At 38.5% G+C, this 25173-nt stretch overlaps 1 protein-coding gene across 1 annotated transcript; it reads left to right on the top strand.

Annotated features, from left to right (window-relative positions):
* Positions 1 to 4762: 4762 nt before the first annotated feature.
* On the top strand, positions 4763 to 18305 carry LOC148815938 (protein NLRC3-like). Its single transcript, XM_088904791.1, has 5 exons — positions 4763 to 4851; positions 6286 to 6595; positions 12200 to 12245; positions 13436 to 15224; positions 18128 to 18305. Exons 1-5 carry the CDS (start codon positions 4766 to 4768, stop codon positions 18303 to 18305), a joined length of 2409 nt encoding a protein of 802 aa, XP_088760917.1. The 5' UTR covers positions 4763 to 4765.
* Positions 18306 to 25173: the final 6868 nt, after the last annotated feature.

A 25173-nucleotide genomic window follows, 5' to 3' on the forward strand; every position in this document is an offset into this window, starting at 1 on the left:
AACCATCTTTGTAAACGAAAAGACTATTTTTTCAATGACAAAAATTAATACCACAGCTTTTCGTTGATCCGATCACGTATTTGTTTCCAATCATACAAAGTAAGTTTTGAGAATCTCCAATTCACCATGCCTTTCAGATGCTCATAAACTATATTAATTTAGGAACATAAACATATTATGTAAACTGTATATTGCTGGTACTGGTAGTTTAAAGAAAAAAAATACACACCAGTATTCCATTTTAAGCATCAAAGTCTTACATGTGGTTGTTTTGAAAATGTTTTTACGTGCTTCTTTAGACCATATTACTGTGCGTTTATATACTTTGTGAAAAGTGATCGTTTTAATCTTTTCTGCGAATACGCTCGTTATCGGAGTAAACAAAGCATACTTTTAGAATTTGATTAATAGGGAATATAAAATGGAATCGCGTATCTAAAGAAATTAATAATGATATTATTATATTCATGTACTGTTACACAAACAGTAGTATATGTGTATGGCTGTTCCAGTAGCTGTCGTGTGATGGTTTAATTGACTGACTTATAAGCAAGAAGTCGGGTGTTCAAATCCAGCTATTGCCATGAGTTTTCTTTTAACAAACATTTCTTCGAAAAACTAAAATAGCAAACTAAAATAGCAATAGCAAAATTATGGACACTCTTTTGACTTTTTTATATTTCTAAATATCACAACATGTTCATACTGTATGTACACAGTGGTACCGCAGGGTGTAGGGAGCAAATCCATGTGAGCCGAAAGCCCTACATTAATATTGTGCATTCGCCTGGTGCTGAGCAGTTTTCACATTTCTCTCTCTCCCTCCCCCCCGGGAGTGCCACCTGTGCCGAATTTCACTCCACTGTCTGAGTGTCTGTGTCTACATTGTTTGTAAACAAACCGGTTTCACAGGTATTTTCAAAGTAGAACAGGGCAAGTCTTCCGATGACAGACACTCCACCTCCCCGCCACGGACACGTTTACTTAGAAAAACTGATTCACAACGCAAAGTTGTTTCAGTCTTCTGTGTAAAGAAAATCGGTTTGAATACCATGGGTGCTGTTTTTAAGACGCTGCTGAGTATAGGAATTTTCCTGCTGTCAGCAGTATCGTGTATATAGCTATCAGTTACTTGAATGAAAACAGGACATAAAGAAAGGGTTTCAGAAATCAAACAAAGCTTTATTCCTGTGCTTACAGTCTGGGTAATTGGAGGCTACACTAGTATGATTCCTATCGTGATATACAGGTTTTTCACACGAAACCATATAGAGCAGTATTTCTCGCGTTGTGAACATGTCTACACAGCGATCCCCTAGGGTTCCAGTTAGTGCGTAATTATGCATAGATGAAAAAACAGAGGTTTATAAACATAGTTTTATATGCAAGCTGTGAACATTTTCACAAGTCGTGGTCTTTAAAATGCATTTGGTTTGAAGGCATTCTGTTTCCCTTCCGAAGATATGAACAAAAGAATATTGGAGCATGGTAAAAAATGGCTTAAAAACGACATAGTGAAGGCTGTGAAAACAGTCACAATGTACTTTGTACACACAGCAAGTGTTTTTGTAACTCTAGATGATCACGAGGAAGTGTATTGCATGTCTAATGGTCTAACAAAAACTACAGTATGCTTAAGAGTTGTTAAACCAGATTTTATTTTTCGGCACAGCCAGCCGGCTGAACCACACAGACACCAGCTAGCCTGCTAGAGTGCCACAATTTGCACTCAACCACATCCCAGATCACAGATCAGTCCCAGTGTATGAGATATTACTGTTTAATCTTTGATCTGAGCTTTAATAGAGAGCTTATCTATGAAAAATAAATCTAAATAGTGAGAAAGCTAAGATTAAAGTGAATTAAGGGACTTAGAATGCAAAGATAATGATTTACATTGCATTGTCAGATTGTGAATCAATAAAGGCATTTTATTATACACGCGTTTGCTATTTTAATCAAAATGGGGAAAATGGGGTTAGAATTGCATTAGACACGCAATAAATTTCCTCGTGATCATCTTAGAATCGTTGACTAAGCTGCAAGTTTTTTATAGCATTCAGAAATACAATCGAGAATAGTTTTGTGGTATATGCATAGATGAAACTTTTCTAAAATGTATAACAAAATTAAAGAAGATTAAAATCTGTAATCTGTAATCTTTCCACATGTAATGTCATTAGAAAGTTCAAGTAAGTTCCTGCTTTGTCTAATGATGGTATCAAAAAAGAAACCTGTGCTTAATGATAATTAAGGGATTTAGAAGTCAAAGAAAATTCAACATGAGTCTGAGTCACTGTGTCCTTCCTATATAATAATGACACAATATGTCTTTTATGTGTCGCAAAAAACTGACTTGCTTTAACAAAATATAGTTACTAATCCTTTAGCCTGGCAATCTATCTGAATGCCCAACTATCTGAGAAGCCCTCCGTGAAACCAAAAGAACCAAAACTGAATGAGTGTTGATAATAAGAGAGAAAGTGAAATAATAAGAGTCCCTGTTACCCCCATTTTGATTTAAATCGCAAACGTGTTTAATTAAATGTCTTTATTGATTCACAATCTGACAAATGAAAGGTAAATCATTATCTTTGTCTTCTAAGTATCTTAATAAACTTTCAGCATAGCTTTCTCCCTGTTTAGATTTATTTTTCTTGGGATTTTGGGATCAAACGTGGAAAGCTTAGATTGTTATCATTTTTTTAAAATAAATTTTAGAAAAGTGTCATCTATACTAAAAACTGTATTTATTTAATGCCACTTGATAGTTATATTATTAGAGATAAGAATTCAAGTTGATACTGTTTACACTTTTAATTATTTTAAACTGTATTACAGCATTGTACACATGCTTAAAAGAGAAGAGAGAAAAAGCAATGTTTCAGCTATGAAGCCTTCGTCAGGTGTGAGGGTCTTCAGCTCAAAATGCAACACTAAACTTGTTAATGCGACACAGAAGATATTACTATATGAATGATGTAGCGTTTTTGGCTCATGTGGGTTTGGACCCTACACCATGCGATACCAATGTGTACATATAGTATGAGCATGTTGTGATATTTAGAAATATAAAAAATGTCAATATACTGTAGTGTCCATAATTTTTGCTATTTTAGTTTTTCAAGAAATGTTTATTTGTTAAATGAAAACTCATAGCAATTGCTGGATTTAAAAACCCAACCTCACACTTATAAGTCAGCCACTTAAGCGATCACACCACCGATAAGGTCATCTGCAAAGCACTGAAACAGCAGAACAGCCCCAAAACCAGCATATCCACTTCTAGACATTACATTGACATTAACAGGGACACTCTGAGCAAGCGTCTGAATGAACACACTTGGTCTGTGTACTTCAGCCCTGTGTCTAAATGTGGAGAGAGGAGTGTAGGGGTTTTGTGCATTTGCTGGGACAATCATTAATTGTAGCAGTAAATCACAAAATGATTCTTCGAATGCTATTAGAAAATCAAACTTGCGGAACAACCCTGCAACGCACACACGCGGATACTAATACACGAGAATACATTTATTAATACATAAAATGTGCATTTAAACATAACAGATCTTATCGTGAGGGTTAGGAGAATAGAAAACGTAGATATTTGATCACGAAGTGTTACAAATACCAAGAGACACATACATTCAGTATACCACTCATTTATACCATTTACCACGTTAAAGAGCTTTGATCACAACTTCTGTAATTCAGAATGTTGAATACTCATCCAAATTATGTGGATTCAGATTTCCCACGGACACAAAAGAACAGCAACAGGCTGTTGCTGTGTCCAATCAGCATCCTCTGACCCGGTGCCATACAGTCCTGGTGCGGCTGGAGGTGTGGGAGAAGGAGGGAGACGTTCCAGCGGAGACATGCTGGCAATGACTCTCTGAAGACCGGCTAGTTAATCCCTGCTGAACGAACAGAGTTCGTGCACATGAAAAGTGACTGTGGGTCCGAGCAAGTCACACTCTTTAGACGGGAAGAAGACCGCTTTGTTCCCAAAGTACTGTAGAGCTAGTCCTGAATACTGAGATTCAGCTGTCGACAGATCCGACAGTAGTTCACTCGTAGATCAAGCGAGCATTCACAGTGGGTTACCGGCGGTTCACGAGGCTTGCTGCTGGGCTAACCTCGAGTGGATCCTTTGGTTACGTGTGGGCGACCTCCGGTCTCGAATCTTAGAACGGAGTAAAGTCCTGGCACTCGGACACACTAGCCGTCACGTGATTGTCTGAGATGAGTCTGAGAGTGTCCTGGAGGGGCACCTTCTGGGCCCTGTGCTGCCTCTTTTATCTGGAGGAACTAGGGTCATTTATTGGTTGAAAGTTCCGTGGGCATTTGAGGCAACCGTGGGGTTACCCTGCCCTACCAGTTGCTGATTGGCTGATCAAGGTGGAGGATGAGTAACTATACTCTCTGACCTTAGGGTTGTAAACCTTGGGATGAGACTCTCCCTTAGAATCTCCCAGACAGAAAGGCGCCAGAGATGACCATTCATTGGGGCGGCTGGAGAATCTCAGCCTTGGGAGTTGTTCCTTATCAGGAAACTCTATCACACAGAAAAACACCTTAAATCTGAGCCACATGGAATGGCCTCTCTGTGTCCAGCACCGCTAAGATGAGGGAGAGAGGAACTGGCAAGGGAGCAGCAAACGTAATTCCTGTATTATTAATAAGCCTTGCTGCTACAGGAGGTTAATGGAAAGTCTGTGTCTGTGCTGTTCACAGGGTGAAGCTGAACAGACCGGGGTCAACAATGTCCAGTGGTGTGTCCATGAAGAGTGACCAGTCAATGGATCCACCAATACAGTTCACTGATGGAACCTTCATTCCTCACCCCAGGTGGGATCACTGTTGTCCATTGAGTGCATCATGAGATGATCAATAAAAATACTGCTGAATATTTTTATTTATATACTATTTTTCCAAAGCCAAAGATGCTTGACATATGTGGGTGATGCTGATTACCTAGTGTCTTTCAGGAAAAACACAGACTGAGATCCTTGGATTAATTAGCTACTAACTACCAAGCTGACCAGGTGGACCCAATCATTCCTTTAATGATTGTAGTTTAGCTTGTAACCGTGGACACTATAGGTACTTGCATCTTTTGAATTTTCTGATTTTCACATTCTGGATGTGATGAATTTCTGCCTGCTTTTACAAGGTTAATAATTTAAGTGGACCAGAGAAGGATTAATAGGTAATTGAATTTACAGGATAATGTGACTGTGTGAAGGACCAAAAGGGAGATGAGAAGATTTATCAGTTAGACCGACATCACCAGCTACAGTACACGATTAATATGTGACTTCATCTGAGCAGCTCTGACTCTCCAGTAGAAAAGTGACTCCAGGCTCTCTGAGCTGCTCCAGTCTGGAAACCAGCAGAAACACCCTGGAGTTCAGGCTCAGGTTCACACACTGGGACTGTGTGCTGCCCCCTGCAGGCTCTTTCCTTCAAGCCATGAAGAGGGAAAGGGGCTGTGAGCCTGGATGTGAAGTAGAACAGCCTCAAAACCAGCATATCCACTTCTAGACATTACATTGACATTAACAGGGACACTCTGAGCAAGCGTCTGAAAGAACACACTTGGTCTGTGCTGGACAGACAGGGGTCACCAATGCCCAGTGGTGTGTCCATGAAGAATGACCAGTCAATGGATCCACCAATACAGTTCGCCTTTATTCCTCACCCCAGGTGGGATCACAGTTGTCCATTGAGTGTATCTCTCAACTGGTCATGAGACACAATTGTTTGACCTGGATCACTTCTCCATTTCTTATTTCCTTTGCTCTGTGAAACATTTAAAAATAATGAAGAATTGACAGATAAAAAGTACTGAAAAAATAAAATTATATTTTCTTACAACTAAGGGATGAAACAGTGAGTATGCAGTGTTGTTATGACCACACACAGCAGTGTTGTTATGGACACACACAGCTCTGGAGGAAGAGTGAGCTGTAATTGACCACAATAGTGAGGAGCAGTAGAATATAGAACCTTGATTCTCATAACATTTCTCTGCCTTTGAAGTTATCTGCACACCATGTGTGACAGAGGAAGAGGGCTGCAGAACCATCTCCCAGCTATATGTCCATGACTTTTTTCCTCTTCCTGTCTTGAAGTCTGCAAGGATCCTTTTTTTCTCTTGTCCTGAATTCTTGTGCTTGTATTTTGTTTGTGTAAGGAGCTGTACAGAGAGATTCTGCGTGAATTTTGTGACTCTCGGTCTTTGAGTTCAAGGCACAATATGAATATTTTGGTCATTCACAGGTCTGTTGGGCATGGAGATGTTTTCTGTGACTTCTGCCTTAAGAAGATGGTCAGGGCTGTGAAATACTGTTATGTCTGCCCAGCCTCCTACTGTGAAATACACGTCCGACAGCACTACACAGTCCCAGCTCTGCAGAAACACAGACTGGGGGACATCAGTGGAGACCAGGACCTCAAACTGTGCCAGAAGCACAGAAAAGCTCTGGAAATGTTCTGTAATACTGACCAAACTCTCATCTGCAGCCTGTGTTCAGTGCAGGAACACAGGGGACATGACACCGTCTTTATGTCAGACCAGGGACTGACACAGGTAAGAGGCTTCGGTCACTCATCTGCTATATAAAATCAGACCTGTGCTGAATATTGACACTATTTTCACCAGCTCATTTTACTGTTAAACTCTAAACACTGAGTGACTCTGTGTGTCCCTGTGCTCTCTTCCAAAAGACAGAGATAAAGAACTGTAGTGACTAGTGAGACAGAATTAATACACATTCATCACTGAGGGCAGTTGGGTGTCTGTGTGTTGTTTTATTTCACATGTACAGTGTAAAATATTAGTGACCACAACCCACTATCTCAGTGCGGATACACCAAGGAATGGTCTCTCATTCCTACTGTAGAGTTGTTGTCACTATGGATGCCATCATTGTGTTAGTATGAAAGCTTCATACCTCTTGATTCCTTTAAAATCTGCCAATTCTACCTATTTCTGAGTCTCACCCTTCTCTCTGTACTTTATGCTCAGGATGTGAGGAGAGATGTGATACGAGGATTCCAGGATACTGACCAAACAGGTTAGTGTGAAAGAGAGTGTGTTAGTGTGTGTCTATTTGTGGTATGCGGGTATGTGAGTGAGTGTGCATCTGTGTGTAGAAGAACAGACAGGTCAGTGTGTGCAAACGAGCGTTTTCTGACAACTGCCAGGTATCAGATATAGTAATTTAAAGTTTCATACACCGATTTTAAATATACTGTATAGTATATGCAGTTTATTTATTGATATACCGCCTGTCACAATTGACCCACTGAGCAAATGGGAGGATGGACCCTGTGTGGTACCTCAGGTGGTCAGGAGACTAGAAGATAGCTTCCAGAGTAAATGAGGACTAGGCAAGAGACATGGGTCAATGGTAAGTTCCATGGGTCATATTGTGAAGAGTAATAAGAAGGCTTCCAATCCAAGAGAGGGCTAGGCATGGGACATGGTCAAAGGTGAGCTCCATGGTTTGTAACAAGAAAAGCAAGGTGAGGGTTTAGAAACTAAGGCAAGGTAGGCGCTCATGAGAACAACCAATACCAGGCAAAGAGTAAAGGGTTTTGGAGGGTTTAAGTATTGTGAGAGGAAGAAGGTGCACTGATCGATGGAGTGTCTCAGTTGGCTGATTGGCAGGAGCGGTGTCATTTGGCAGAAGTGCTCAGGGCTGGAGTGTAATTAGCGCGAGTGGGCTTCCATGTGAGAATGTGGTGGGATGAGGGCATGACACTACCAAAACATTTACAAGAAACCAAAATTAGTAATTGAATATATTTGTGAAGAGATCTGCTGTTATATGAATCATTGATTGTTCTCCTCCCAACAATTATTATTAAAGAGTAAATAATTATTAAAGAGTAAATAATTTAAAGTAAGTTAAAATACACTAATAATATACTAATGTTTTATTATCTTACGTGTAGGTTACATCCTTCTCATATGTCAGTATCATGGTTAAATCAAGTTCATTTCTCAAAGACAAGTAAATATGCACTTACCATCATGTACTATTCTACCTTTGTATTTGATATAGTTCAACTCATTAGAATTATAATGTGATTAAAGAAGTATTATACACAAAGATCAAGGAACTGATCTGATGATGTGCTGATGACAGAGCTGAGCAGAGTTATCACTGTGGCTTCTTCAACTGCTTGTTCTGTGCAAAGAACCTACAAGTAAGACAATACATCAAAAATTTATTAGTTGGATACTACCTTAGGAAGCAGAAAATCACTTGGCTAGGATGTCATCAGGTATTATAATGATATTAACCTGCAGAGTCCTCATTGTTTCATCATCCAAATTGGCTGGTTAGCGATGTCAGATCTATTGTCTTGGGTCTCGTTCTCTTTGTAAAGGCAAGAGAAAGATTATTAGAAATCTTTAATAACACTTACAATGTTACAATGAGGTAGAGAAAAAATAGTGAATAAAAAAAGTTTTAAAATCCTATAAGTAGAATAATAAAATTCAAAATCTAGCATACACTTAAAAACAAACTACTATATATATATATTAAAACATTATCTTTAATTGAATTTATAAATAATAATTACATATAGGCAGTTACTAAAATAGACAATTACAGTAAAAAACAGAACAGAATAATCAATGGCTAAAACAATCATAACCCCCAAATTGTAAAGATATGCGAGAAACAAACCCAAGTTGGTTTGTTTATAATAAGAGGCATCTCAATTCTTTGTTCTCTGGCACAATTTTGGTGAAAAGAATAATAAATCAGGCACGCTAGAATGAACAAATATTTTTGAAAAATGAAAATAACTACAACATAAAACAGATTTCCTCAGATGGTAGTTGAATATTGGAGATCCTGCACACATTATCCCCTAACTTGATCTTGACTGGATCTTTGGTTACACATCTGAACCTGTATCATTGAATTTAACCATTTTAACCTTCATTCCGTCCATAACTGTATGCCTTCTTTAACCTTTTTGTACTTTTCGGGTAGTTAGGAAGAGAATATGATCTCATCTTGGTCATTTCCGGCCACTCCATCTTCTTGTTTACTGGCAGGCGACAATGAAACGACAGAGGCTGCTTCATCTGTGACAGCCTTCTCCTGTTCCACATATCTCTAGGAGTCCCTTTCTCCCAGATAGCTGACTTCCAAATGTGGAGCTTTTAATCTTCCACTACTAGCTGTCTTAACCAGAGACTGAGTTTACCCTGAAATTCAACTTACTCAAATCTGAGCAGGTATTTCTCTCAGACAGCCCAGTTCTCTCTCATCCTCATTAGATCAGGGTGTCTGTAGCCTTTCTCAATCTTCTGTGGGGCTGCAGCTAGAACCGGCCCCCTTCCGGGGTTTGATCCTTCACTAGGTCTCATTGCAAGAGCCTGAGTCTCACTGTTAAACCTGACACTGAGGATGTTAACAACTGTTATACAGTACCTGACAGAGAGATCTGACTCCCCTGAGCCGACAATCAAGAGTCAGAGTCTCTCTATGAGACTCTGTTTCTCTCTGCTACAGCAGGCAGCAAGATTCTGACTTCCTTGAACAGTCAAGGATTATTCAGTCTCTGAAAACTTACATCAAGAAGTCTTGCTTCACACAGGTGATTCTAATTCCCTAATAGCCTCATAAGGATTTAATACATATTCTCCCTATGGAAGCTATGGAATATTGATTTAAATATGGAAGCTAACTAGTGTACCAAGAGAAAACCTACAGTATATGGACATTAAGAGATCACATAGACTCCACAGAGAATGCCCAGTCCAGAATCCAACCTACAATCCAATCCAAGAGCTGTGAGGCAGCAGCGCTGTCTGCTGCAACACGTTGTCACTGTGCAGGTACAATAAGACCTAGTCAAGTCAATAAAGCCTGTAAATGCAATCAGTAATGTAACAACAGGGTTAGCTAGAAAAGCAGAGCAAGAGTCACATAAGATACAAAGAAATAGAAGTGGACAGACAGTATTAACTGTGTTAAAAGCATATTGACATGTTCATAGGTTTACTAAAGGAGGGCAAGTTCATAAAGGAGGGCAAGTAGTGAATATCATAAAAAGCACAAGAGGAAGCATGATTTTACTAACAGCATAATTTTATTTTTAAAGAAAATTAAACAAACTTAATAAAATGAATAACAAAGGAAATTTACAATACAGTAATTAATATTTATTATATATATAATATAATTATATTGTTATTGATTTCTTTAGATACGCGATTCCATATTATATTCCTTATTAATCAAATTCTAAAAGTATGCTTGTTTACCCCGGTATCGAGCGTATTCGTAGAAAAGCTTAAAATTATCACTTTTATCACAGAGTACTGTATACTGTATAAACGTCCAGTTCAGTAACATGGTCAGAGGAAGCAAGGAGCATGTAAAAACGTTTCCGAAGTAACCACATGTAAGACTTTGATGCTTAAAATGTTTAGGGAGAAATGGAATACTAGTGTGTATTTTTTCTTTAAAGTACCGGGGGCAGCCATATACAGTTTACATAATATGTTTATGTTCCTAAATGAATGTCGTTTATGACAGATGCATTATGCTCCTATTCTTTTTATACTCAGCTACTAAAATTTCCCTTTAGCTGTAAAATTCCATATAAATATTCAATACTAATAAGTGGATTAAAATGTGAACAGTAAAGAGATTAAATGATTAAAACTTTTCACTACCGACCAATGCACCACGAGTGCCCCTGTCGGTCATTTTGACCAGCCAATCACGTACCGCAGTACGGTGCGGTGGCTTGTGAGTAGTTGCGTGCGGTACGGGTTTGTACCGCGAACTTTGAATGGCTGCATCTGTATTTGCTGGGGTATGGAAGTTTGCCACCCCTGTGTCCATGATTTGTGGACTTGGAGACAGCTTATGACTCTCTACCCTGGGGTATCTTGTTGGAGGTGCTGTGAGAGTATGTGATGCTGGAGCTGCATCTGTGTGTCATCTGGTCCCTGTATTTACAGAGTGAGAGTTGTGCCTGCATTGTAGGTGTTAACACAGGCATGTTAAGGTGTGTGTTGGACACACCAGGGTTGCATCTTGTCTGCTCTCCTGTTTGTCATCTTTATGGACAGAATATCAGGGAGCAACTGAGGTTTGGAAAGTCTCTGTTTTGGGAACCTGAGGGTAGTGTCTCTATTGTTTGTGGATGATGTTGTCCTCTTTGCCTCATCTGATTGTGATCTGGAGAGGCTCACAGCTGAGTGAACCTCCAAATCTGAGGTCATGGTTCTCTCTCAGAAAAGAGTGGCTTGCTCTGTCCTTGCGGCCCAACTGGAAGAGTTAAAGTACCTCGGGATCTTGTTCACTAGTGATTGACCCACAGATTGGTGCAGCAGCTAAATGCAGATAAAATACTGAACCATGGTGATGAAGCAGGAGCCGAGATTTCAGATCAAGCTTTCAGGTCTCTGGTCAATCTTCCCTGTCCTCACCTATGGTCACAAGGTCGGTAGTGACTTTGGGAAGTGACTGAAAGAATGTAGGTACAAGCGGCAGAAATGAAGTTTGTCCTTATGGATGGTGGGCTTACTCTCCATGAGGAGCTCAGTGGGCTGGGAAGATCTGGTGTGGAGTTGCTGCTTCCTGGATTGAGAGGAGGCACTTCAGGTGTCGCAGGCATCTGGTGAGGATGCCTTCCTGGCATCTTCTGCTGGAGGTCTATCAAACACAGCCCACTGGGAAGGGAACCTGGGGCAGACCCAGGACACACAGGAGGGATTATACCTCCCACCTGGCCTAGAGGTGCCTATTGCATTCTCTAAAAACAGAGAGAGATATTGGATCCTGTGCAGAGAAAGGAGGATGAAAAAGTAAGGCCAGGAGCATAATCCAGAGAACATAGTAATGTAGAGAACTGAATTCCAACAAGTACTTCAGGTAGGTGGTTGCGTCAGCATGCGTAGGCTGCAAAGGAACAAGTAATAGGTTTATTCCATGCTGAAAAGAGAAGAAAGAAAACACAACGTTTCGGCCATGGAGCCTTCTTCAGGTGTGAATGGCTCCATGGAAGGCTCCAAGGCTCCACACCTGAAAAAGGCTCCACGGCCGAAACATTGTGTATTCTTTCTTCTCTTTTCAGCATGCAATAAACCTATTACTTGTTCCCGAATTCCAACAAGCCAGGTATCCAAAAGAGCCAAGTGTAAAAGCCAAAGATTAGATCCTTAAACCGTAGTCAAAAGGCCAGGCAGATTTCAAGAAGCCAGGTATGGGAAATCTAAAAAGCCAAGAGTAACAAAACCAGAGATGAAATCCGTAAACAGTAGTCAAAAGGAAAAAGCAGCTCAAACAGGGCAGTTTATGTTCGGCCAGGGTGTCCTAAAATAGGGAAGTGCCATGGGGTGTGGTGATAGGACAGGTAAGCTGGTTGGTTAGGTGCTTCGGCGGAGTCTATGCCTTGTTAAAGGGACAGAGTGTGATACATGGGATGTAAGAGCGCCTGGGGATCCCTCCAGGGGACCGGAGGCTGTTATTGGCGAAAGAGAAGTCTGGTCCACCCTGCTCAGCCACTTACCACCGTGATCCTCACCAGGAGTAAGCAGCTGGAAAATGATGATGTTGATGAATTTTATTACTTCAAAACATGTAGTTCAAATTGATAATGAACCTTTGATTTTGTAGGTAAGACCACAATTGTTTTCCATATGTCTGTTCATCTGATTAGTGATATAATCATACCACTCAATCCAGTAAGTGTATAGAATTGAATTTCTGAAGTAGGTACTGTAACACATCCTGTTGCCTTATCCTCTACCGAAGATCATGCTGGGGATTTCTTTAGTGAATCAGTAGCCTGGACTGTGCCTTATGATTCCTGAACATGGACTGCATTGTGTTCTACTGAGAATAACATTTAGAAGTTCTGCAGTTAATGATCCTCAATGCCGCATTGATACTGTACCTACAGTATCTGAGTGAGATTGTACCCTGTTGTACTCTAAATGCAGTCATGAAGAGGGCATTTGGTCCATCTTGCATATTTTGTGGTTTTAGATGCTGAGTGAAATTAAAATTTAATTCAATTATTTTTTTTAAACATCTTGGGTATCAAGTGACTTGGAAACTTGATCCATATACACACCACTCCTTGTATGGAGCAATGTTTCTCATACTCAATACTAACATTGAATTTCTTTTCAATTTCATGAGCCCAGTGCTGGAGTACTACAGTGCTGCTAGTGCTGATTTCCCTCCAAAGCCATTTACAAAAACCTAGTAAACTGTCTGCCATGAGAGATTTATTAAATTATTGGGAAGCAAATTGCCTGACAGATATACTGTAAGTGTGAAAACACCATCAGTCCTGCTGCTCCAATATACATTTTATTCTGTACTCTATCTTGGTCTGGATTTGATGGTTCTTTATCCCTGTCACTGTTTTATAGATGAAGCCCTGACAAGAGTCCAAGACAAATTGAAGTCCAATCTGAAGAGGAGGTTTGAATGCATATTTGAAGGAGTTGCTGAACCAGGGAAGAAAACAGTCTTCAATGACATTTACACAGAACTTTATATAACCGAGGGAACTAGTGGAAGTGTCAGTGTTCAACATGAAGTGTGGCAGATTGCAGCATTATCCAAGAAAAATGCCTCTCAAGAAACATCAATCAAGTGCAACGACATTTTTAAACCCTTAAGTAGCCAAAAAAAAGCCATCCGAACTGTACTGACAAAGGGGATTGCTGGCATTGGAAAAACGGTCAGTGTGCAGAAGTTTATTCTGGACTGGGCAGAAGGAAAGGAAAACCAAGATGTTCACTTCATTTTTTTTCTTCCCTTTCGAGAGCTAAATTTGATAAATGATGATGAATATAGTCTCATTGGACTCTTCCAGCACTTCTATCCTGAAATGAAAGAAATTGGTAATATTGACTTAGGTGATAAAAATGTTTTACTCATCTTTGATGGTCTAGAAGAAAGTCAGCTTCCCTTAGATTTTCAGAACAATAAGATCTGGCGTGACATAACACAGACAATGTCACTGGATGTGCTGCTGACAAACCTCATCAAAGGAGATCTATGTTCTTCTGTTCATGTCTGGATAACATCCTGGCCAGCAGCAGCTGGACTGATCCCTGCCGAGTTTGTTGATCGAGTGACCGAGGTACGAGGTTTTAACGATCAGCAGAAAGAGGATTATATTAGGAAGAGATTAACTGATGAGAGCCTGGCAGGCTCTATTATCACACATATCAAGTCATCAAGGAGTCTCTACATCATGTGTCACATCCCACTCTTCTGCTGGGTTTCAGCAACTGTCCTGGAGCAAATAATTGGAAAACAAGGCTGTGAGGTCCCGAAAACTGAGACGGAAATGTACACACAATTCCTGATAATCCAGACTATCAAGGGACAGAAATACCTCAAGAGAAGTGAGGGATGTATACCAACACTATTAGAGTCAGATAAAGATGTCATTATTAAGCTGGGGCACCTGGCTTTTCAACACCTGGAAAAAAACAGTTTTGTATTTTGTAAAGAAGACTTGAGAGATTGTGGCCTTGATGTCACCCAAGCTTCTTTGTACTCTGGTTTGTGTACTGAAATATTTAAAGAGGATTCAGGACTGTTTAAAGAGAAATTTTATTCCTTTATACATTTGAGTATGCAGGAGTACTTTGCTGCTCTATATGTGCATCTGCAGTACTCAAATAATAAAATCAATCTTCTATCTCAAAGCAGAAAAGAAATCCAAAAAAGGAAAGGTGAAGAAATGCATGTGTTTGACCTGCACAGAATTGCATTGGACAAAGCTGTAAATAGCAAGAATGGGCACCTCGACCTTTTCGTGCGCTTCCTTGTTGGCCTTTCACAAGATTGCAATCAGAAGCTCTTAAGCTTCCTCTTCACACAATTAAAAAGCATCCAACAGAGCCAAAAGAAAACAATCAACTATATTAAAGAATTGATTAGGAAGGGCCCCTCTCCAGAGAGAAGCATTAATCTCTTTCACTGTTTAAATGAACTGAAAGACACTTCCCTAATGGAGGAAGTCAAACAGTTTCTTAGATCAGGAAGTCTTTCAGGAAGATGCCTCTCACCTGAACAGCTGTCAGCACTGGCGTTTGTGTTGATGATGGCAGAAGAGCCGTTGGATGTGTTTGACATGAAGACATACACAACATCCATGGATGGCTGTTTGAGGCTACTGCCACTCATCAAGTATTGTAGACAAGCTCTGTAAGTGATGCAACAAGAATGTCATTTTCGGCAATAAATTCATTTTCTTAAAGTATGATTATAATCATCCACCTTTTGAAATGTCTTCTTTTAAACTGTGACAAAACTGAAGTCATGCCTCTGAGCACCTCCAATCAGCTATCTAAAGCCAATGTAGTAACCCTATATGTCAGTTGAAGATACTTGATTCAGGCTTCCTATCATCTCAGTATTTTTCTGATTTATTATCTTCCTACTCCCCCACTTTGTAATCTTTGTTAATCTGATTATGGTATCCTGACTGCCCCTCCAGTTCGCTCACACTGTATAGATGACAGGGCCTTCTCCTGCTGCACCACAGAGCCCTGGAATTCTATCCCCATGAGTATAAGAGAGTCACCTTCACTGAGAGCATTCAAATTCAGACTCATAAACTTCATCTTAGAAGAAGTATTTTCAGGGAATGCAAGTAATTATGAAAATACCCTGATGGCACTTCTTCAAACATTAAATGCTACAGTACATACAGTACCTCTCACTGACTTTGAAAAAAGAGAGAATTATTGCATAAAGATAAATATATTATGTAGTTGACATGTTTAAGTGTAAAATAGAGGAGCTTTTCAACTTTCCATGTCATATTGTAAAAGCCATAAACTACAATATAATCTTGAACTATACAGATTTCTTTAGGGATGTGTTATAGAGCAGCCAGAGTTGAAGTGTCAGAAGTAGGTTAATATGCAACGGGGTGGCCTCAGGACACTCCAGATACTTGGAGAAAATGCATAATATTAATATGCAGGGGGCTATTAGGGAATAAGCAACACCTATTGGTAGCAGATTTACCAGTTTAAGAGTACAATGAGTACAGTCTTAGTTTTGGGTTAGACCCACACTGTCAGGGTAAGTGAGAAACTTACACTAATGTCACGGGGAGACTCCTGAGACACTGAAAGACCAGAACCCAAAAGGGGTTCAGCAACAGCCCCAGAGGGGAATGGGGCACTAAGAGTCTCGCAGTGAGGCTCCTGTCTGTCTTGGTCTAGACCTGTGTAATATAATAAATGCAATCTTGCAGTGAGATTGCAAATAAACAGTGTTGTGGTAAGACTCTAAGTTCACACAGTCTGATTTATTGAGCTTTGTAGTAAGTTCAGGAAATCATGCAGCGAGGCTGCTGGTTATTTTACGAGTCTCAAGGGGGAGAACTCATGTAACAAAGTTTACAGTTCAGGTTAGAAGTCTCATGTTGAAACTGTTAGGTTGTAAGGTAACAGAGAGAAGGGGAAAGTTTTCAATAACACAATTTCTTGTGTCAGCTCACTGTATAGAAACAAGGCAGTTTTGAGAGCATACTGACCAAAATGGAAACAAACAAATTGATGATCGTTTCCACTGATTGTATTTGTAGGTAAAGAACATTAAAAATGGAGGTATCAGATGGGACAAATTTATGATGTCCTCTTTTGTATCTGAATCCTAAATCAGGGGCCCATCTTAACTTAATTTCTAAGAACAAGACTCACAAGAGTTAAGTTGTACCAAGGTTATGGAATTGCTGTATGTGCTTTTGACATTAAATTGTCCTTACCCTCCATTTCACCTTTCTTCCATTCCAAAAAAGCAACAGGTTTTCCTTTGAAAGCAGGATTTTAGGCCTTGAAGTGAGGAACATGTGAGGTTTTTATTGCTTCATGTGATACCATTTCTCTTTTAACACATATTGTATGTATAAGGAGCCATACTTGAGACTGAAAACACTTTTTGCAGTTTCTTGGCAATTTGCCTCATCTATACTGTTCTCCTCCCTGAACCTTAGAACCTCAAAAACACATTTAAGCTGTCAGTTTCCTAGACATCATATCTGATTCATAGCTCTTTGACATAGCAGTTATCTTGTAACTGTCTGTTTGTTACCTTTTCTTCACAGAGTCTGAGACCATTAGAATACTGTATTGAGAATTGCCCTAAATTTAATAACAAATACATTTAAAGTGCAAATAAATTCATATTATTACTTTATATTAATATATTAACACTTAATACTAAAATATTGATCATTATTTTATAATTTTTTTATTTCTCTGTACAGGCTGGACCACTGTAATCTCACTGGTGAATGCTGTAAAGCTCTGATCTCAGCTGTTCAGTCAAACCCCTCACATCTGAGAGTGCTGGACCTGAGATCCAATTACTCAGCAGGCAAAGAAGTGAAGTTACTTTGTGCTGTGCTTAGGAATCCAGCCTGTAAAATGGAGACACTGAGGTGAGAACTGCAGGAGTTTAGGAGAGAGGTGACCTTGAAAGACATGCTACCATAGAGCTATGTGAACTTCAATTAATCTCATTGCTAAATCATTTAATGGATTTCAGCATCAGTTTCCTCAAAGTGATTGTGTACTAATTCTATTTGTTTATCTGATACTTTTTTCATATGATCAGAACATCAGGCAGTTGGCATAACTTCTCAGAATGATCTCCGCTTATCCAGTGCTGTTGTGTTCCAATTATGTTAATGCAACCTGTTAACATCATGTAAACTTTAGTCACAAAGTAGCAATTAAGATATAAAAGCAGGTCTTTATAGTGAAAATAGACATGCTTTTTCAAACAAATGACTAACAGTAGGTCTTCTCCCATTTGTAGTCTTTTTATTCTGTGAATAAAGTTAACAGCTTCAAACTAAAATAAAATATTAGATTTATAGTAGCAGACTTGGAATGAAGATGGACTGTTAAAACATCTTATACTTTCATAATATAATCCAAGATAAGAAAGTTAGATTGATTTCTATATTTGTAATACTGTTTTACACCCTGGGTGAATTACAAAAATACAACACCAGAGTCCGATCAGAATGTTGTCTTTCTATGTGTTCAAAGGTGGGATAGTGATGAACCCCCTTCTTCTTATTTCTGTAGACTGTCTGGCTGTCAGATAACAGAGTGTGGCTGTGAAGCTCTTGCCTCAGCTCTCCAGTCGAGACCCTCAAGCCTGACAGAACTGGACCTGAGTCACAATTGCCCAGGGGACACAGGAGTGAAAAAGCTGTTTGCATTGCTGGAGACTCCAAGCTGTAAACTAAAGAAACTGAAGTAAGTAGAGAGTTCGGGAGAGTAAGACATCAGTCATAAAGAATGTAGCTGTTCTTATAACTTCTGTCTCATACATCTGTGCCCTTGTTTTCTATAATGTAATCGAAACATACATATACAGATGCCGCCACTCAGAAAACGTAGTATATCTTCCAAATGCCTCAAAAATAACACTATGCGGTAGTTATGTAATTCACTGGCCAAAGACAATGTTAATGTTAATAATTAAACTTAAAATTAATATTCCCTATTAAGTGGTATTAAATTAGTATGACAACTTTTTTATAACAATAATGGAAAGTGTTCTTATTATGTATTCTTAGAAACTAATAAAACTTTATAGCTTTTTATGAAGCATATAAACTTTATATACAGTTGTTAGAACAAGAATGTCAAAACTTACACCAAAATAACCACCATAAGTTACAGAGTTAAAGACTATGATGCATAAAATGTTTGTGAAGAAGGTGGATTACTGTTTTGTACTTTGTTTTTTATATTTAGCTACCTCTACCATCTTCTGTAGGTACATTAGGTATATATTCCATATAAGAACATACTGTATGGCTTTAAAGCACTACAGTGCAGGATGTGTGAAGCATATTTTCATAATTGAAATGTAAAGTTAAATTGTTTCCTGATTACTTGTTGCTGAAATCTGCATTCAAACAAAATATAGATTAAGTAGGTAGCTGTATCAGCATGCGTAGGCTCCAAAGGAACAAGTAAAGGTTTATACCATGAAATGAGAAGAAAAGAAACATGTTTTTGGTCTTCGGGTTCTTCTTCTTCACATCCGAAGAAGGATCCACAGCTGAAACATAGTGTTTCTTTTCTTTTCTTTTCAGCATTGTATAAATCTTTACTTGTTCCTTTGCAAAATATGGATTATTTCGAAGCAAATGCAAACCTGAAAGAAGGCCACCGCGTTCACAACAAGCTATTTTTTATATATCCAACTGAGTAACTTGTTTTTTGTAAAATAGCCCTACTTTCTTTTTTAATTAATTTAATATTTAACACTGTGCTGTAATACACAGTTTAAAATAAAGAAGTCTTAACACTATACAACTTAAATTGTATAACTGGAAAAAGATTATCCCCAGCATTGGCTGGGATTCATTCAATTCATTCATTCTGCCTGCCTTTCTGGTGACTGCCCAAATGCTTCTACACACCAGGTTAAGCTTTCATTGCTCCACCTGGTGGTACAAAGTAGTGCAGTGTGACGACTGAATATTTTTAAAAATGTGCAACACCCCACAGCACTCGTGCTGCAATGTTCTGCATTATCCTCTGTGCATTCTGAATGGCTGGATCTGTATAAATATATACATCTGTACAATACTAGGCATTATCCAGAAAGATTCCTCCACAGAATCCAAATCTCTCTACTTCAGTATTAACTGAAATCACTTACAAAACTAGTATTTTATCCTATCCTATCAGCTACTGACAGTAAATATGAAGGATAAAATTCAGTGACCATCACTAAAAGAGGGGATTAGCCTCCAAATGATGGAATGTTACCCACAGGCAGCGAGAACTGAACGTTTAGACTAAACTGACTTTGAGTCTTTGTCTGCTGCACTGTGCAGAGACTATGCCCACACCCATACACTTCTGCTTTTTTGATTAACCTGCGATATCTGCTGTACTGACCTGATAGAAGCAGCAGCCAGGAGATGGTAGAATGAATTCGAGAGCAGGGTCTGCTGAAAAAATGCAGGGCAGGCAAGTGAAAGGAAAACTGACACAATCCTGAGACACAGTCAGACAAGCATGGGTCAAGCCAAGAGAAAGTGAGAAAAGCACAAAGGTGAATCCATAGGAGAGTCAAATAACAGTCAAATTCGAGAGTTAATTTTCCCCCTTTTCTCTTTTTTTTGTGGGCGGAACACACATTCCACAACATCAACCAATCAATTAAATCACAGGTGCCCAACCTTTTTTAATGTAAGATCTACTTTTTCGTTCGCCAGTCCAGCACTATCTAACACTATGAATTTGAAGCTCTGATATGGGAAAAACATACTGTAGGCACATCAGTACAATAGTGATACCCATCACTAAAATGACAGCAAATTAAAGCAAGTGGCTCATGCTTCAGTGAACAAGTAATGTTCCCCATTTTAGAAAAAAGAATATCTAAGCTTCGTCGAGAACACTTGTAATTTCTATTTACGTGTTGACACTGCTGATCATGTCAATTACATTTTTATTTTGTCCCTGCAGCTTGATATTCAGCTCATTCAGCAGTTTAGTCAAGTCTGTGAGGAATGCTAAATCCAGAAGCCATTGGTTATCCTCTAATTGGTCATATTCACCATGTTTAAACGACTTGAGAAACTCTTTGATTTCAGGCAACAGCTCTCTGAACCTCGCCAAAAATTTTAGTTTTTGAAATCTCCAAACAGTAAATCGGCAGCAAAGCTTCTTTTAATACCTTTCCTTTGCTGAGAGACCTTTTGTGCCATTCTGAGTGAGCCAAGACATGGTTCACTCAGAATGATGCGATAATTGCTGCTTTCCCTCTTGTATCCCTTGTGAAAACCAACTGCTGTGCTGGTAGTTGAGATTTTAACTTTTCCACTTTCCATAAATCACTTTTAATGGGAAAGACTACATCATCCGTTTTGTGTGTAGTTTTGAATTGTTGTTCTATATTTCCCTTTTTGGCATAGATGCTAGCATTGCAGATTAAACACCCACACTTTGAATGAGAAAGTACAAAAAATCATCATGCTCCCATTCCTTGTGGTAATGGCAAACTTTCGGTCTCTTTGCTTCATCATTTTCGCTCAAACACTACAACTATCAAATAGGCAATCAAACATATAAAACTGTTAGCGAATTTGTCACAGCTAGTCTGTTTCACTCCGCTATGCACTGTAGCAAATGTGGGGTTCGAACGGCAATAACCAGGAGAACATTCTTGGTTAGCACACACAACACTATTTACAGAGCTCCTGTAGCCTTTTTTTCAGTGGCAGCCAGCACCCAAGCAACAGAAACTTTTACAATGCAGTCAACAAGGGTTAAACACACACAAGGACAGTAAAATGTATGACTTACAGCATAGATCTGAATGGATGATTAGGCTATTGAAAAAAGTAAATAGTCAAATAGCCATTTATTTTTTGCCAAACATTCTTGCGATGGACTGGTTAGCACTCCTGCGATCTACTGGTTGGGCAACCCGAATTAAATAATTTTCTTTTTTATTACCTTATCCCCTCCTTCCCTATTATAGCTTTAAGTAAAATATACTGTATTTAATCTGACTACACCACCCTCAATAAAGTTGAGAGGACCTCTTTATTATGGTATTCAGCTTCTTTAATTATATTATATTTAATTATAATAATACAAATATCAATGTAATAATTTGTATGCTATATTTTATTATTTGAGAAAGTCTCTTTGTAAAAAGTAAAACCTATGTATTGGTCAGGAATCAAATTCAGACATTCCACATGACAGGCAAGAATTCTGCTAATGAACACAGCAACACATCATACAGCTTGGATGAGCTAAATTAAAAACCACAAGCACTGCCTTTTTTCATTTTCTACTAATTTTCAATGATACTACAAGTGTTTCTGTTTCCATTGCAACAAAAACAACAGAACAAAGTTATTAAAACAATCACGTAAAAACTGTTCCAACATATCCAGAGCAAGTTGAAGAATATAATGCATAAAATGTTTGTGAAGAAGATGGAATACACTTCTATTGTGGAATACTGTTATTTTTTGCTACCTCTAACAGATATATAAATATGTTTATATTAATAAATTAATATAGTAAATGATGTTCAAAGATAGTTTAATACTTCAGTTATTTTTTTTATTTTCACCTACCAAAACTTCCCTTTTGTTACATGATTATATATTAATATTCCATATTAAGTGGATTTAAAGAAAATTAGTAATACAGATTAAATGAAGCTGTGGTTTCACTATCATCTAACACACTACTAGTGCCACCTTTCAATTCTCTTTGGCCAATGAAAAATTAGCTAAGATTTTGTCAGTATTTTAATAGTTCAGTATGCCAGATGATATTGCAATATGCCACAGTGAGCATGCTTTAGACCAGGCATTTACAGCACAATTTGAATGGCTATATTTGTAGATTACCATATGTCATGAAAGACTGGGCCCAGTTCATATAAAAAGCATTGGAAATGGTGGTTGTCTTTTTTACTAGGTTTCTTTTTCTATAACTTAAAATACAATGTATCATTGCCTATGCTCGGATGCTGTTTGTGGACTTAAGCTCTGCATTTAATACGCTGCAGCCCCATCTATTCATAAGCAAGTTGAAGCAAATGTCCGTTAACCATAACGTTATATGATGGTATCATTCATTTTTAACAAATCGTACACAGTATGTCAGGGTCAGCAAAACTCTTTCTGAGTCACGATCTATTAGCACAGATGCCCCTCAGGGCTATGTGAGCTCTCCAGTTCTGTTTAAACTTTATACAAATTATTGTACAAGCAGTAGTCAAAGCAACTTAATTTTCAGATTCTCAGATGATACAGCTGTTCTTGGCTTAATGCATACCGTAACCGTGCTGGTCTACTCATGTTGAGTGTGCTCCAAAGTTCAGCAGCGCTTATATTTACTGTGAAGACTAAGAGTGTTTGGGGTTCAACAGGAAGTAATGCTACTCTTTTGCCATGCTGTAATCGACAGCATATCAGATATGGTATTACAGTGTGGTTTGGTAAGCTATCAGTTCATTTAAAATCGCAAATTACCTGCCTCATCCAGACAGCTTTGAATGTCATGGAAGTGAAACAGCATCCCTCCCTGCAGACAATCTTTGAAAAATCCATAATCAAACAAGCAAGAAAAAATTATATCAAATCCTTCCCACATCCTCAACTCTGAATATCAACTTCTTCCTTCTGGCAAATGTGTTAGGGTTCCCAAATGTAAGTCAAACAGATACAAACCACTATCCATTAAAGCTGTCAACACAAATGTCAAGGGTAAACACAATTTTGACTCTTACAACCCACTTGAGTTCAATATGTTTTTGTGATGTGTTACATGTTGTTATGTGTTATATTGTAGGTCAGGTACAGGAATGACATGTACACATATGAATACATTAAGATGAATCAGAATTTAAATAATCTAGATTTCAGATTATTTTTATTATAATGGTTACTGAGAAAACTTAAACAGGTGTATCAAAACAACACAATTCCTTCTCCATTTTAATAGTTCAAAGTTAAACAACACCAATGAAGAATGTCATGCCAATCATGGGAAACATGAGCTGTCTCACCTGACTGTTTTAAATGAACATTTTTTTCTATCCCTACTTTGAAGATAATCTTGATTAATAAACCTATATTATATAAGTTATATAACAAACACTTGACAAACTAAATGTAATGTGTAAACGTGTATGGTTTTACATAGAAAAGACGTTGTCTGTAAGAAAACAGCATAGGTGTTTGAAGTGTAAAATATTTATCTTGGTATTTTTTGTTAGAATCATAAAATGCACCTGTAACACCTTTTTTAGAATGTTGTATACTCAAAAATCAATGTGTTGCGCTTTACAAAAAATTAGCTTAGATTTTGTCAGTATTTTAACAGTGTAAATAAGGACAAATCGTAACATTAACTTTTATTTCAATGTGGCGTAATTTTAACTCTACACGTATTCTCCACATTAACAAAGCATAGTTTAAATGAGTTATATGTGTAATTCCTAGTTTTACTATATATTAATCCTACAACTATTCATACACGCTCCTTTCAGATTTACAAATAAACCCCTGAGCTCTTCCCTGTAGCCTAGGTTATTGCCTTATCACTGAGGGGACCTGCAGTGCACTGGCCTCAGCTCTCCGTACAGCCCAGTGTCAGCTGAAAGACCTCGACCTGAGGGACAATGATCTGAGGGATTCAGGAGTAAAGGAGCTGTCTGCTGCACTGGAGGATCCGCATTGTAAACTAGAAAGACTGGGGTCAGTTTGTGAATGCTGTGAACTACAGTAATTGGGTTGAGTACTGCAAAAGGGTAACCAGACATCTTTATTTTCTATTAAAGGCCCCATTTTCCTGACTTTTTTCAAAATATTAAAATCTAAAGAGGTTTTGACAAAATTATATGGGCATCATGCAAACACCAATGTGGACTGGTTTTTAGGGTTCAATCCACCTGGTTGTGTGTGCAAAGCAGACAGGTGACTATACTCTCCATATTATTTTTTAAATGATGTGATCTTAATTGACACATCTGCTTAAATAAATAATTAGCTAAGATGCTAATTATGAGTTCCCATTAAGTTTATCTTTCAGTTGTGTGCAGTATTGGTATTTCAGAGGTTTGGTCAATCCAAAGTTTGTAGGATTTAAGATGCTAGGCAGAGCAGTGAGACGTTGTAAGCATCTGAATTAACAATGTAAGTAGAGCCAGACTACAAAAAAGGAACTATATATGCATGAGTTGGGATATTGATGAGCTATTCTCTCTTCAGGCTTTCTGGATGTTGGGTCACAGTGGTTGGCTGTGCAGCTCTGGCTGCAGCTCTACAATCAAACACCTCAAGACTGAGAGAGCTGGACTTGAGCTACAATCATCCAGGGGATTCTGGAGTGAAACTACTCTCTGCTGTCCTGGAGGATAAAAAATGTAGACTGCAGAAACTGAAGTAAGTATAGAGACTAAGAGTAGAAGGTCTGTCAGTGACAAAAGAGGAAGTGTCATAGAATAATAATTTCTTATACTTACATAGCACCTTCTGGACACTGCACTCACACTTTACAGGTAATGGGGATTTGCTTCCACAACCAATGTGCAGTACCCACCTTGATGATGTGACAGCAACCACAGTGTGCCA

Source organism: Atractosteus spatula, chromosome 24, assembly GCF_055471065.1.
Source record: "Atractosteus spatula isolate fAtrSpa1 chromosome 24, fAtrSpa1.hap1, whole genome shotgun sequence".
Classification (NCBI taxonomy): domain Eukaryota; kingdom Metazoa; phylum Chordata; class Actinopteri; order Semionotiformes; family Lepisosteidae; genus Atractosteus; species Atractosteus spatula.

What these genes read in the sequence shown, in the direction of transcription:
- LOC148815938 (XM_088904791.1), top strand. Translation starts at nt 4,766, where the DNA reads ATGTCCAGTGGTGTGTCCATGAAGAGTGACCAGTCAATGGATCCACCA. An exon ending in ACCTTCATTCCTCACCCCAG is followed by an intron (nt 4,852 to 6,285) that starts GTGGGATCACTG and finishes GGTCATTCACAG; the next exon opens with GTCTGTTGGGCATGGAGATG. An exon ending in GGCCAGGCAGATTTCAAGAA is followed by an intron (nt 12,246 to 13,435) that starts GCCAGGTATGGG and finishes TTATAGATGAAG; the next exon opens with CCCTGACAAGAGTCCAAGAC.